At 47.5% G+C, this 16,175-nt stretch overlaps 1 protein-coding gene across 1 annotated transcript in view; it reads right to left on the minus strand.

Moving 5' to 3' along the window:
* CAMSAP2 (calmodulin regulated spectrin associated protein family member 2) overlaps positions 1–16,175 on the minus strand; it is a 98,428-nt gene that overhangs the window by 60,356 nt on the left and 21,897 nt on the right. The window contains 1 exon segment of the mRNA XM_070384660.1: positions 14,435–14,694. Coding sequence (XP_070240761.1) covers positions 14,435–14,694 — 260 coding nt within the window.

Here is a 16,175-nt window from a genome sequence, read left to right on the forward strand (position 1 = left end):
ATGGACAGAGGAGCCTCGTGGGCTACAGTCCATGGGGTCGCAAAGGGTTGGACACGACTGAGTTACTAACATACAAGGGGCTAATATCCATAAACAAAGAACCCATAGAACTCAAATCAAAAACAAAACAAACTCAACCCCCCAAAAATATATATATATTAAAAAATGGGCAGAGGACCTGAATAGATATTTTTTCCAAAGAAGACACATGGATGGCCAACAGGCAGCAAGGAAAGATGCTGAACATCACTAACCACCTTGCTCACGGCCAATCTGGTGGCTCTTTCCAGTTCCTGAGACACACCTGCAGGCACTATGCCTGCTGTCTCTGCTGCCTGGAATGTTCTTTCCCAGGAGTCCTTCCAGTATTCAGGCCTCAGTTCAGGTGTCAGTCCTCGGGACCAGCCTTCCCTGACGCCACGGGGGAAGACAGCACACTTCACGCCCTCTGCCTCTTTCTTCTTGATGTCTTTTCTTCAGAGAGTTCACGACTATCGAAAACTGTTACAGTCTGTTTAGCTTTCTACTGCTCATCTTTGCTACAGTGTTAGCTGTGTGAAAGCAAGGCTCCCTGTCTTCCCATCACTGTCCTGTCACCAAGGCCCCAGTGGTTCTCAACAAGCACTTACTGAATCAAGTGGCTCACATCTCACAAAGCACAAAGTAACAAATGTAGCCGGAAACCTCAAATTCCAGAACATGTTCCCTCCAGGAAACTCTTGCTGGGAACTGATCATCCAGACGTGAGGCTGACTTACTTGGTGGCCTGTCTCATTCGCTGTCGGGGATGCTGGCCACCCCATCTCGGCCTAAGTGGCCCCTGGTGGAGAGCTCTGCTCACGGCCACCCTCCTGGGCAAGGCTGCCCCAACCCTTCCACCCACGAGGGATGCACACGGTCCCCTCACCTTGCTCCGTCACATCCTCCCGCTTTCATTTTCCTCACTTTCACTCTCTCTCTAAAGTTGCCCTTTTAATGTTTACTGCTGCTGCTGCTGCTAAGTCACTTCAGTCGTGTTCGACTCTGTGCGACCCCACAGACGGCAGCCCACCTGGCTCCCCTGTCCCTGGGATTCTCCAGGCAAGAACACTGGAGTGGGGTGCCATTTCCTCCTCCAATGCATGAAAGTGAAAAGTGCAAGTGAAGTCGCTCAGTCGTGTCCGACTCTTAGGACCCCATGGACTGCAGCACCAGGCTCCCCCATCCATGGGATTCTCCAGGCAAGAACACTGGAGTGGGTTGCCATTTCCTTCTCCAGTGCATGAAAGTGAAAAGTGCAAGTGAAGTCGCTCAGTCGTGTCCGACTCTTAGGACCCCAGGGACTGCAGCCCCCCAGGCTCCTCCGTCCTGGGATTCTCCAGGCACGAGGACTGGAGTGGGTGCCATAGGTGGACTATTTACCGCAAACTAAAGATTTGAGCTTCAGGAAAACTCAGAATCAGCTCAAAACTCATGATCAGCATTCTCAGATCCCTGCAAGCAGAGCAAGAGGACTTCCTGAAAGACAGGCCCCTGGGACAGCTTTGCAGCAGTCACTTCGTGCCACAGCTCATTATAACCCTCTTTTCAACACAGAACAGGGCAAGCTCAGAAGGAGTCTGAGTATTACAAAGATCTTCTTTTCTATCACAGAAGCTCATTGATCCAGGTGTCTAAACACAGGCAAGCATCCAAATGGAACGGTTTGTAGTTTTTAAGTAATCATCTATTCTCCTTAACTCTCATCACTGACATTAATTAAAAACAATTTGCTAAACTATTACAGTCTGCCAAGCTGTAATAAAAACAGCTCGGTATCATGTGGACGGGATGCGGGGTCAGTTTGTTCAACACAGACTGGGGTGTGGATGGCTGCAGACCACCGCGGGCCTGTGCACTGCTCAACAGTGCTGGCCGGAGCTGTGCAGACGGGAAAACCTGATCTCTGCACCAAACCTGCAAAAGCAGCTCAAACTCAGTGCTCCTTTTCATATATGTTTATATACAGTTATGTAAACTAATGCTTGCGAGGAAATGACTCATTGGAAAAGACCCTGATGCTGGGAAAGACTGAAGGCGGGAGGAGAAGGGGACGACAGAGGATGAGACGGTCGGATGGCATCACCGACTTGATGGACATGGGTTTGGGTGAACTCTGGGAGTTGGTGATGGACAGGGAGGCCTGGTGTCGCAGAGTTGGACGCGACTGAGTGACTGAACTGATGCTAATGCTGTATATTATTTAAAGAAAAAGTATCTTCAACAGTACTATGTCTTTAAATTTAGTAATCTACAACGAATACTTACTTTTTTCTCTTTTTAAAAGATGAAAAGTCTTGGTTAATACACATTTACTGCACCTTCAAAAATCATCAAAAATTACTGCTGGCAGGTCTATACTATCAGACAACTCTCTAAATATTTAGCTTTTGCTACTTTGAATATGTTACGAAGGTGAGATTACCAACAGACAATAAAACTTTCACTATTTACAAGTGAAATTTATTTTACAAAGTATGAAGTAACTCATTATATCGTACTTTAGAAGCTAGCTCTGAAAAGTCAAATTTTTTATAAAAGAATATGCATATGAATCTGCAATATATACTAAATTTCAAATCAAATCAAATGACTAACATTTTTTAATTGGAAAGTAAGACAGGTATCAAAGTATTATTTTAGGAAAATTAATCTGCTAGAAGTATGACATTGAAATTAGAGAAAATAAACCTTTTTATTTTTTGGCCATGCTGTGCAACTTGTGGGATCTTAGTTCCCAGACCAGGGATTGAATCTAGACCCACAGCACAGAAAGCGCCAAGTCCTAACCACTGGAAAACCAGGAAAGGCCCTAGATAAATAACCCTTAAGGTGGCAAGCCCACACACAGACTCTAGTCCCACAGTTTCCTTTTTTTTTTTCATTAAAACAGATACAAGTTGGTAACTTATAGACTAAAATACATTTTTAAGAAAAATATAAGTATGGCATTTAGTTTTCAGTACCAACGCTGTCACCTTACCACTCTTCCCTATAAAAACAACTAAACGAGTGACTTTAAATGTGTGTTTATAACCCATTTGTGGGTCAAGCATGAAGTAGGTTCCATCAACCACAGTCGTCATTTTTTGCAAACAGAACAGGAAAAAAGTCAGGTCACAAGGGTAACTGTCACGTGTGTGCAGCAGCTAGAGCAGCTGCGGGTCCTGCAGCACAACGCATCCATGTCAGCCTCGGTCAAGAGGATTCCAGAACTCCAGACCAGACGGCGGCGAAGGCCTCTCTCCACTCCAGACTTCACTGCTACGCTTAAAGCTGTCCGCGGAGTTAACTGGGACGCAGGTAAACTGGGCACAAGGGGGCTGGTCGGCTCGTTCTTCACACAGTGTTTCACTGCGTTTCTTTTAACAGCAGGCAGAGGTCTGTTGAATGAGTTGTGCTAATTTAAACACCTGGGACTTACTGAGGGGACACTGAGGCAGGGCACAGACCCTGGAAGATGGGCCAACTCAGGACAGACAGACGCGCAGCGCCTCCAGGCCTGGCAGGGCGCTCGCGAGCTCAGCCTCCACCTCCATCCCCGTGCTGCCTGCACAAGGCAAGCAGCCTCTGCCAGCAGGCGGCCAAACCCCCAGGTAAACCAGCAGCGGCAGGGCACGGAGCACAGACGTGGCCTCTAGGGATAAGCGCTCCACCGTCCCAATCAATCGGAAACATCTGATTTCTATGGCCAGAAGTCAACATTTCACTTTGTAAGCACTATGTACTGGGCATAATACTTGGTTCAATATGATAAATATACACAATACATGTGCATATTAAAACATTAAATTGTACTGCTTAAATATATGCAGTTTTTATCAGTAAAACTGGGGGAAAATGAGATATATAAAATATGTTTTCAACAGCTAAAGGAGACGGCATTAAGAGCAAGTCTTTTAAAATAATGAACATTACACTGAGCACTGCACTAAACATGACATTTTTCACTTCACATAATGTATTCTTGAAAACGTAGGTTATTAAAAGTCGTTCTTTTCTAAATCAGTGTTGTGAAAATGAATCCTGGTATAAAACACTTTTAAAATTTAAAAATTATTTTGCAAAGTCAAACACTCTGTTTTTAAAAAATCTGTATCTTTTTAAATCAGTTGTCACTAAATGAGACGTCCCTATGCAAGAAGAGTACCTGCTGAGATCTGAATGTTTCAGTTCAGTTCAGTCGCTCAGTTGTGTCCAACTCTTTGCGACCCCATGAACCACAGCACACCAGGCCTCCCTGTCCATCACCAACTCCTGGAGTCCACCCAAACCCATGTCCATCGAGTCGGTGATGCCCTCCAGCCAGCCCTTCCTCTGTTGTTCCCTTCTCCTCCTGCCCTCAGTCTTTCTCAGCATCAGGGTCTTTTCCAATGAGTCAGCTCTTTACATCAGGTGGCCAAAGTATTGGAGTTTCAGCTTCAAAATCAGTCCTACCAATGAACACCCAGGACTGATCTCCTTTAGGATGGACTGGCTGGATCTCCTTGCAGTCCAAGGGACTCTCAAGAGTCTTCTCCAATACCACAGTTCAAAAGCATCAATTCTTCGGCGCTCAGCTTTCTTCACAGTCCAACTCTCACATCCATACATGACCACTGGAAAAACCATAGCCCTAGACAGACATTTGTTAACAAAGTAATGTCTTTGCTTTTTAATACGCTGTCTAGGTTGGTCATAACTTTCCTTCCAAGGAGTAAGCATCTTTTAATTTCATGGCTGAATGTTTGTGTCCTCCTCTACACATGGACATCACCAGATGGTCAACACCAAAATCAGACTGATTATATTCTATGCAGCCAAAGATGGAGAAGCTCTATACAGTCAACAAAAACAAGACCGGGAGCTGACTGTGGCTCAGATCATGAACTCCTTATTGCCAAATTCAGACTGAAATTGAAGAAAGTAGGGAAAACCACTAGACCATTCAGGTATGACCTAAATCAAATCCCTTATGATTATACAGTGGAAGTGAGAAATAGATTTAAGGGCCTAGATCTGATAGATAGAGTGCCTGATGAACCATGGACTGAGGTTCGTGACATTGTACAGGAGACAGGGATCAAGACCATCCCCATGGAAAAGAAATGCAAAAAAGCAAAATGGCTGTCTGGGGAGGCCTTACAAATAGCTGTGAAAAGAAGACAAGAGAAAAGCAAAGGAGAAAAGGAAAGATATCAGCATCTGAATGCAGAGTTCCAAAGAATAGCATGAAGAGATAAGAAAGCCTTCCTCAGCGATCAATGCAAAGAAATAGAGGAAAACAACAGAATGGGAAAGACTAGAGATCTCTTCAAGAAAATTAGAGATACCAAGGGAACATTTCATACAAAGATGGGCTAGATAAAGGACAGAAACGGTATGGACCGAACAGAAGCAGAAGATATTAAGAAGACGTGGCAAGAATACACAGAAGAACTGTACAAAAAAGATCTTCACGACCAAGATAATCATGATGGTGTGATCACTGACCTAGAGCCAGACACCCTGGAATGTGAAGTCAAGCAGGCTTTAGAAAGCATCACTACAAACAAAGCTAGTGGAGGTGATGGAATTCCAGTTGAGCTATTTCAAATCCTGAAAGATGATGCTGTGAAAGTGCTGCACTCGATATGCCAGCAAATTTGGAAAACTCAGCAGTGGCCACGGGACTGGAAAATGTCAGTTTTCATTCCAATCCCAAAGAAAGGCAATGACAAAGAATGTTCATGCTACTGCTACTGCTTCTAAGTCACTTCAGTCGTGTCTGACTCTGTGCAACCCCATAGACGGCAGCCCACCAGGCTCCCCCGTCCCTGGGATTCTCCAGGCAAGAACACTGGAGTGGGTTGCCATTTCCTTCTCCAAAGCACAAAAGTGAAAAGTGAAAGTGAAGTCACTCAGTCGTGTCCGACCCTCAGCGACCCCATGGACTGCAGCCTTCCAGGCTCCTCCATCCATGGGATTTTCCAGGCAGGAGTATTGGAATGGGGTGCCACTGCCTTCTCCAAAGAATGCTCATACTACCGCACAATTGCACTCATCTCACACACTAGTAAAGAAATGCTCAAAATTCTCCAAGCTAGGCTTCAGTAATACGTGAACCGTGAACTTCCAGATGTTCAAGCTGGTTTTAGAAAAGGCAGAGGAACCAGAGATCAAATTGCCAACATCTACTGGATCATCAAAAAAACAAGAGAGTTCCAGAAAAACATCTATTTCTGCTTTATTGACTATGCCAAAGCCTTTGACTGTGTGGATCACAATAAACCGTGGAAAATTCTGAAAGAGATGGGAATACCAGACCACCTGACCTGCCTCTTGAGAAACCTGTATGCAGGTCAGGAAGCAACAGTTAGAACTGGACATGGAACAACAGACTGGTTCCAAATAGGAAAAGGAGCACGTCAAGGCTGTATATTGTCACCCTGCTTATTTAACTTATATGCAGAGTACATCATGAGAAACGCTGGGCTGGAAGAAGCACAAGCTGGAATCAAGATTGCCGGGAGAAATATCAATAACCTCAGATATGCAGATGACACCACTCTTATGGCAGAAAGTGAAGAGGAACTAAAAAGCCTCTTGATAAAAGTGAAAGTGGAGAGTGAAAAAGTTGGCTTAAATCTCAACATTCAGAAAACTAAGATCATGGCATCTGGTCCTATCACTTCATGGGAAAAGATGGAGAAACAGTGGAAACAGTGTCAGACTTTATTTTGGGGGGCTCCAAAATCACTACAGATGGTGACTGCAGCCATGAAATTAAAAGACGCTTACTCCTTGGAAGGAAAGTTATGACCAACCTAGATAGCATATTCAAAAGCAGAGACATTACCTTGCCAACAAAGGTTCGTCTAGTCAAGGCTATGGTTTTTCCTGTGGTCATGTATGGATGGGAGAGTTGGACTGTGAAGAAGGCTGAGCACTGAAGAATTGATGCTTTTGAACTGTGGTGTTGGAGAAGACTCTTGAGAGTCCCTTGGACTGCAAGGAGATCCAACCAGTCCATTCTGAAGGACATCAGCCCTGGGATTTCTTTGGAAGGACTGATGCTAAAGCTGAAACTCCAGTACTTTGGCCACCTCATGCTAAGAGTTGACTCACTGGAAAAGACTCTGATGCTGGGAGGGATTGGGGGAAGGAGGAGAAGGGGATGACAGAGGATGAGATGGCTGGATGGCATCACCGACTCGATGGGCGTGAGTTTGAGTGAACTCCAGGAGTTCGTGATGGACAAGGAGGCCTGGCGTGCTGCAACTCATGGGGTCGAAAAGAGTCAGACACGACTGAGCAACTGAACTGAACTGAGCTGAAAGCTCAAATGTGGCAACTAGAAAGCACCAGTTGATGGTGTGAGGGGGGGCCCCTGGGAGGGGATAGGTAGGGGCCCCAGGAGGCTCCGTCCCTTCCCCCAGGAGGTCACAGCAGGAGACTGGCAGCCTACAACCCAGAAGCAGCCTCAGCAACACCCGGCCATGACGACTCCCTGGCCTTGGCCCCCTAGCCTCCAAATCAGGGCCGGGGGATAAGCTCTGGTTGTTTATAAGCAGAGCCTGTGGGACTCTGCTGCAGCCCAGATACCTGGCCCCGTGCAGCCAGCCTCCCCGGCGCTCAGTTTGCCAGGTGCTCCTCTCACCACGTTCCTCTTGGCGGCCACACACCCTTCTCATGGAGGGGCACCCTGCTTCATGCTGACAGTTTCTGCCAGGCTCCCCAGAATTGATGCAGAGCAAAATCCACAAGGACGAGAATAGGGGTGGCAGCACAGTGTGTGCAGGAAGAACACGCACCAGGTCAGGGGTCGGGGAGGGTCAGGGCGGCCGCTGCACCGCAAGGAGCTAGTCTCCAGTCTATACCAGCTCACGATGCAGCTCAATCCCGAAGGAACAAGCACCCAGGCAAAAGCGGGCAGACGGCCTACACAGACATTTCTCCAAGGAAGACACACAGATGGCCAAGAGGCAGATGAAAAGATGCTTAACCGCACTAATTATTAGAGAAATGCAAATCAAAACTACAATGAGGTATTACCCCACATGGGTCAGAATGGCCATTATCAAAAAATACACAAACAACAAAGGCTGGAGAGAAGGGAACCCTCCCACCTTGCTGGTGGGAATGTAAACCAGTGCAGCTGCTATGGACGGCACCGTGGAGGCTCCTCCAAAAGCTAAACACAGAACCACCACGTGACCCGGCAGTTCCACTCCCGGGCATAGAAATACCCGGGGAAAAACTTGGCTCGAAAGGATCCATGCACCCCAACATTCACAGGAGCGCTACACACAACCGTTAAGACACAGAAGCAACCTGCAGGTCCTCTGACAGACAAATGGATAATGAAGATGTGGGGCGCACGACGACGGAACGTTAGCCACTGAAGAGAACGACGTGATGCCACCGGCCGCAATGTGCATGAACCCGGGGATCATCGTGCCAAGGGGAGTCAGACAGAGAAAGACAAGTATCATCTGACATCACTTGTACGTAGAACCTAAAAAACTGATCCAGATGGACTCACTGACAGAACAGAAACAGACTTAAAGAATGAGTTTACGGTCACCAAGGCGGGAGGGTGCAGGGAGACACACACACAGAGTCCCCTCGACTCCACCTCAGCAACGCTCCTCCGGCACGCCCAGAGCCTCCATGCTCGCTCCCCAGCGCAAGCCCGATGCTGCCCTGCCTGGTGCAGAGCCATCACCTCCAGGATGAAGGACACGCAGAGTCATCGTGCCCATCCTCATCCAGTGCTCCGGCCTCAGTGCTCGTCGTCTCTGGACACGTTCCCGTGCTGAAGCTGCACTCCAACAGCGCGCTCCCACACACCAGCTGCACCTCTGTGCCTGCCCGGAAGCCCCTTCACAGCTGTCAAGACTCAGCCCAAGAGCAGAAGTGAGTCTGGAGCCCCTACACTCCTGAAACACACGTATTGTAAGCTGCTTGTTTCTCTAACCTCCAGGAGAATGCGAGCCCCTGGAGGACAGAAGCTCCTCCCAGTCACAGCATGTGATACAGAGTATGTGGCAGAAGTGCTGCCAGTAAACTGAAAAAAATTAACAGATGGCCTGACTTCAGGGTTATTATAAACAGAGGTTTGTGAGGTCATCTGGTACAATGAACACACATTCAACAAGTTATTTCTAGGAGAGAGGAATCTGGAGTTCTAAACAAAATAAACGCTAAGTCAAATGTAAAAAAATGGTTATATCCAAAGATAACGTGACTTTGAGCCTTGAAATACGAATGGAATCCAAACCAGGTCCACGATCCACGCAGCAGAAATACCAAGCGCTACACGTGAAGAAAATCCTGTTCAACAAATGCCAGGAGAATTTAGCATAATTTTTCACAGATAAGCTCTGCTCATAGTTTGCAAGACATTATTCTACACGGGTGACTAGAAATAAGTCCTTCCTCAACCACTACTGTAATAAATCTTACATTTATATAATCCTCTTTCTCTAAAGGGCAATTTTTAAACTTCTTACATGGGGAAAGGTTTTCCAAACTTCTACATGGGTAAGTGACTGAGTTCCAGCGACGGTGGCGCCATGGGGACCCCAGAACAGCAGTGGGGGGCCAGTGTGCTGGAGGGGGACAGCAGTGAGGAGGATGGGCGGGCGGGGTTTTTGCTCTTTTGTTTGTTTGACGCAGGCAGGATAAAAACAAGTCCATGCACCACTACTGGCACAGCAAACCCCCAGGAAAATAGCACGAAAACTTCTTCCATGATCCTGTAATGCACAAGAGTTAAAAATCCCAACTAGGGCTCATAGCCTCTGCAACTGGCCGATTATCCAGACTCGTCTCACACGCGTCCCCCGTGCAGGGGCGACGTCACTCGTGACGCACAGCATGCCTGCACAGCCCAAACTGCGCTGGGAACTTCTTCAGCCTGCCGCCCCTCACCGATCCCTTCCCACCCACGGAAACCCCGTGAATCACTCAGCCCCGACGCCTTTCCTCACCCGCCGGCAGCAATCACCACACCCGCCTGTATGATCCCAATGCTACGGCTTACACTCCCATGGGGAGCACCCATTTCATGCTAACAAGCATTTTTCCAGTCTTCTTTCTCTCTGGATTCTAAGGTCCACATCATCCAAGTGCAGGCATCCGTGGTCAGGAGAATGTGGATGACAAAACACGATAAAGTAACACTCCTTTACTTGCAGGAATAGCCTTCCTGAGGGTAAACAGATGTTTCCATCATCCCTCTGTTTTAAACACAGCTTCACTGGTCTTACACCACAACAAGGCAGAGTAATGGACAGTGTGAGTGTGTGTGTGTGAGTCGCTCAGTCGTGTTCAACTGTTTGTGACCCCATGGCTGTAGCCCGCCAGGCTCCTCTGTCCATGCGATTCTCCAGACAAGAGTACTGGAGTGGGTTGCCATGCCCTCCTCCAGGGGACCTTCCTGACCCAGGGAACGAACCCTGGTCTACACTGCAGGTGGATGCTTTATCACCTGAGCCACCAGGGAAGCCCTAATGGATAGTACCAGAGATGCACTATAATTTTTTAGCTTATATTGTGTGAATACCCCAAACATCCATTGAAACAATGCTGACAGTTTACCGAGAGAACATTCCGTGCCTTCCTTACCAAATGATCGATCAGCACACTTTAGTTCCCATTAGGCAGACAGAGTACTAAAGCTCTTTCTGGTACTCATTAAAACAAAGCACTTCAAAATAAAATTTTTCTTTATATGACTGCTTCAAAACAAGATCTGATTAATAAAGGTTATTTTATAAATCAAACATGAAAATCAATCTCATTATTTCACATCACACATACTATATACATTTACTTTAATAGAGCTTTATGAATATCAACTCTTTTTCCTATATATGCAAACATGACTGGAAAGCTGATTTATAACCAAGAGTTTGATTCATAACCAGTCTACAGTTTACATAGCATGAAACCAAATATTTAAGTGCTCAAATTTGCTTTGGATTACAGCATTATAAATTAGAAAGTCAAGAGTTTTAGCTCATTCAGATTCTAATTCTAGTCTTGCTACTAAATAACAGCGCTACCCTAGCCAAACTGCTTAACCTCTAAATTCTAAGTATTACATATTTGAAATGACTGGAGTAGATCAAATTTCAAATTTCTCAGATCACATTCTTGATCACAGAAGTCACTCTGAACACTTGTTAAAAATACACGTCCCAGGGACTTCCCAGGTGGTTCAGAGGTTAAGACTCCATGCTCCCACTACAGGGACATGAGTTTGATCCCTGCTTGGGGACCCTGCATGCCTCAAGGTGCCTCCACCCCTCTTCTAAGGCCCCATGCTAGCAGCTCTACATGGAGGGCCAGGAAGTCTGTGTTCAAAGTTGCCCTGGACTGTGTTCCCCAGGCTGGTCGTGACTGGCAAGTTTTCTACTACACACAGGTCAGCTCTGATCTCTAAGGCTCTTTACAGCTATGAAATTCATAGAATTTAAGATTTTATGACACAGATCAAATCCATCAGCCCAATCTGATGATATCAAACACAGTACACATGCAACTTCATTTTGTTGCAGAGGAAAGTTCAAAAGCTACAAGTCCCATCTGGCTCCACTTGCTACAAGTCCCTCAACTTCCAAGTCCTCCTACGTACTAGTACTTGTGCGGACAGATAACCTGAGAGATGACCTGACTCGGGTTAGGACGTGCTGTGGTTCCAGGGCACACAAGTCGCCGACTGGAGCACTGACATCAGGTCTCGGAGCCTGTGCCTCCCGCCCAGCGACTGTGCACGCACTGCATCTGGGCTCTGCTCACGGATGTGGGCCAGGCACGCGCACGCCACGGTTCAGTCCTTCCGCCAACCTTACAGACTACAACGATGCTCGGAATAATGGCTGATACACATCCTAACTACTGAAAAACACACTTCCTGACAATGCTTTCCTCTGACGTAAATATAGAAGAGCGTGTTTACAGGCTGCACTCTCACTGTCTGTCTTTAAGTCCACTCAGATGGAGAGAGATACTCCCCAACCGGTGCTCTCACTTTTGCTTTAAAAAAAAGGCATTTCCTTCAACCCCACCCAGCCCAAGCTGACCACCTCTGTTCAGCAAGCCCGCCTCACACGCACAGTGGCGTTTGTGCCGCCACCACATATTCCCCAAGAGGCTGTGAGGTGGCACGCAGAAATAAGGCTCCGACCAAGACAGTGTAGAGGTGGGAGGCGTGGTGGGGGCCAGTGTAGCAGTGCAATTAAACATACTAGTTTTCACTACACTTCTCAAAATGCAGGACCAGGAAGGATATTGATTCTTATTACTCTAAAACCAAAAAGAATGGTTTCTTAAGAAACGAAGTTTTTACTAGTACTCTTAGGAAAGTTTCTCACACAGGTCTTAGAAAAATAGTAATAGCACAATATCATCAATCAAAACTTCATAGCAACTGGAAAACCTTAAATCAAGTTGTAAGAAAAACTGAAAGTATACAATGAAAACACAGATCAGTCGGTGCAGCACAGCAAGGGGAAGACGATGTGGTCCAGCACGAGCGTCTGAGGCCCCCAAACAGAAGCCAGACCCGGAGAAGCAGCGGCCTTACCCTTTACATCACGCTCCTGAAACCTCAGCTCCTGGAAAGTGAAAGTGAAGCGAAAGTCGCTCAGTCCTGTCCGACTCTTTTTGACCCCATGGACTATACAGTCCATGGCACTCTCCAGGCCAGCATACTGGACTGGGTAGCCTTTCCCTTCTCCAGAGATCGAACCCAGGTCTTCCACATTGCAGGTGGATTCTTTACCAGCTGAGCCACAAGGGAATCCCAAGAATACTGGAGTGGGTAGCCTATCCCTCTCCAGCGGATCTTCCCGACCCAGGAACCAAACTGGGGTCTCCTGCAGTGCAGGCGGATTCTTTACCAACTGAGCTATCAGGGAAGCCCTCAATTCCTGGAGTCAGATTTAACAGCAAGATCAATGCAGAGTGAAAGTAACCTGATGGGAATGCAAGAGCAGTCTACCAAACCTGCACCGCCACACACTCAAGCTGCACTAGGAAAAGTAATGAAGGAAGCGTGGAGAGTCTGCTCCACTCTTATTAGAGAGGACCTAGAACAGACAACCTCCTCTGAGGAGGAGCAGGTCCTGTGACGTGCACCGCCGGCACCTCAGAGAACTGGCACTGGGCAGACCCTGATGCAGACTCGGCACAGGGACACGCTCGTAACCACCCCCTTGGCCTGAGCAGGAAGCAAAAGCAGTCAGAGTAGGAGTGTCCACCCAGTGCAGTGACTCCAGAGAGCGGCCAGTGAGCTACTGCAGGGCCCCCTGAGCAGAGTTCTGCTCAGCCCTGGGGCCTGCAAGCTGCTCACGGGCACCATGCAGGTGTGCAAACCTCGGACGGAACCGTGAGGTGAACCTGCAGCCGTCAACAGAAGGCCACAACCTCCCATCTGACAAGAAACATTCTTAGTTTTCCTCAATGATTCTGCAGTTTAATAAATCTATTACTAAATTCATTAACTAAAGTTTTCTCGAGACATTATTCTCCATTTCTTGAAAGTAATAAAAAGAGGTTGTTTTAAAGAAGGAAAACAGGCAGAAAGCAAAGGTAGGTCAATCAGCTCTTCTAGTGCTATACTTGGTAAACTAACTTTCCCTCATCTTTCTTCAGTCTCATAATTTCATATAGTCTTCTACATATACCTCTCTTCTCTCCTCCAAGGAAGACAACCAGCCTCATACGAGAGCCTGATCTAATCCAACATGCGAATGAGTCACTGTTCCATACCATTCTCGACGCCCAGGATTTTGTAAACGCGAGTTCAAGCAGTACCACAGACTGACGCAGGACACACCGAACTCCAGCACTTGCGTGTCTCCGGAGCTGCGGGGAGGAAGGGCACGCCTGCTCGACCCAGGCCAGCACACAGCCCTGCACTGTGTGTTCTCCACAAGAATGCGTTCTTGGTTGCTAAATAAACTCAAATACTGAGCACACAGAAACCTACCAAGAGGTCATTCACGCATATAAACCAGCACTCACCACTCCCACCTCTTTCCCAAGAAGACAAGGATGCCCTTTACATCTCTTAAAGTCTCTGGGATGGAAAAAAGTAAGCTTTTAAACTGGGGGAAAAAAAAATCACTTTAGTTGGAAATTATGTGATTGTTTCTCCCGAGTATTAGAATGGGACCAAACATTCCAAAATAGTTCATTACACTCTTCCTTCGTCGGATCTCTCTGCTATACTCCTGAAACACAGCACTGTAAATCGACCACACTTCAGTTCTTAAAAAGACAAATCTTCAGTTTGAAAATGAGGTTTATGAGGAAAAAGATAACTATTAGACTCCAGGCAGAGACAGCAGTGCAACTGTAAAGCCTAGGTCCCTCTGCTGTGTGACACACGTCACGCTCAGAAGCACACACGTCAAACACCATCGGCGTGGCCGCGAAGACTCACCATCTGGATGGGCTTCTTGTGCAAGTCTCGCTCTGTCACCAGCTTCTCTTGGTCGGTGACATAGAGGCCCTTCTGAGCTAAGGCCTGGATGACGGCGTCATGGCCCAACAGGGGCTTCGCAGCATCGCTCCTGAGGATGAGGCTCCCGGCGCGGCAGTACAGCTCGGCGGAGAGCAGCAGGCCGACCACGGGCGGCTTGATGTGCTCCTGGTCATACTGGTCCGTGTAGAACGGCTCTCGGAGCTCCTCTGGCACATTCTCTACAAAGATTAAGGGGGAAACGTTCTTACAAGATTTGTATAAAAGAAACACAGTTTATTTAATAGCATCACTTATGTCGTAAAAGATTTCTGCTAGAAACAACAATAACCCTTTAACTGAACAGATGATTTATTTGACCATGGCAGACAGTCTGGAATGAGAAAGAGACAGAACCTTCCTTTACTGAAGATACTGTCCGAGTACATCACGAAAGCCACCGCCAAGCATCAAGGAGAAACGCCTCCTGAGCCCAGCAACTCAGGAGAAAGCGCTCCCACATGTGCACTCGGACACGCAGGACGAGGGCAAGATTCCCAAAAGCCTGTGCCAGTGAATCCCCTCCCATCCAAGCAGCCAACCAGGAAAGGCAGCTAACAGCCGTTTCAGGGACCCCAGGCCTCGACACCCGAGAGTGTAACATCGTCTGCCCACCGTCTGCTGTCCCCTTGCCTCCCACCGCTGGCCTCTCCCGCCCTGCTTGGCCTGTCAGGGGCAGTTAGAGCTGAGGTTCAAGGACAACCACCCTCAAATGTCCCGAACGCCAGAAAACCCTGTTACTACACTACCCCCATGACCACCTCCGTCCGACCCCACTGAAGCCCTCCTGGGTGCCTGACCGATCTGCCCCAGGGAGACAGACGGGCAGCTGAGCAACGGGACCAGTCTCTGAGTGTCTCTCTGGAGGCCAGGCCACTCCCCAGGAAGAAGGCCCGGCGAGAACGAGCGTCGACCCCCGCCCCGAGGAAAGGCGGGCATCTGAGCAGCAGGCTCACGTGCAGCCGCAGTCACAGGACACAGGCAGCCACCAGCCAGGCCTCGTCCGCCTTCTCTGGAGAGTCAGGGTTCACTGCCACCCACTGCCGACTTCAGGAGCTTCCTGAAGAGGCAGCTTTAGTGTAAGCTCAGGAATGTCACAGCATGAACAGAAGTCCAAAGAGCGTATTCACAAGTATTAATATACTCCGTAGCAATTTTACCTTAAAGCTTTTGAAAAGTCCAATCATTTAGAAAACTATTTTCATCAAATAACAGTATTATAATTACTGCACATTTATTTTACATACCAGTATGGGTTCTGGGGAATTCAAGGATTTAGAAATAATCTCTACACCCAAGGACATAATAATCTACAAATAGTCTAGACAGATCAAGTTTGTCAATTCCGAAACTGGAGACAACAGTAAGCAACAAACGACCCAGCACAAAATGAGAGAGACCAAGTGTGCGCTTCAAGTTCAAAGCAGTAAGCACCACGGCAGGCTGAGCCACCTGCATCCAGAAAAACAGGAGGGGAAGAGCAAGCAGAAACTGCAATCACAGGGTAAAGAGGGTCTCTAAACAGGAGGGGGAAGAGGAAGACAGAAGACCGAACAACTCGGCAGAGAAAGGGTTCCAGTAGGAGGACAGAAATGGTACAGACCTAACAGAAGCAGAGGATATTAAGAAGAGGTGGCAAGAATACACAGAAGAACTGTACAAA

This window comes from Bos mutus, chromosome 16 (assembly GCF_027580195.1).
Source record: "Bos mutus isolate GX-2022 chromosome 16, NWIPB_WYAK_1.1, whole genome shotgun sequence".
NCBI classification, from domain to species: domain Eukaryota; kingdom Metazoa; phylum Chordata; class Mammalia; order Artiodactyla; family Bovidae; genus Bos; species Bos mutus.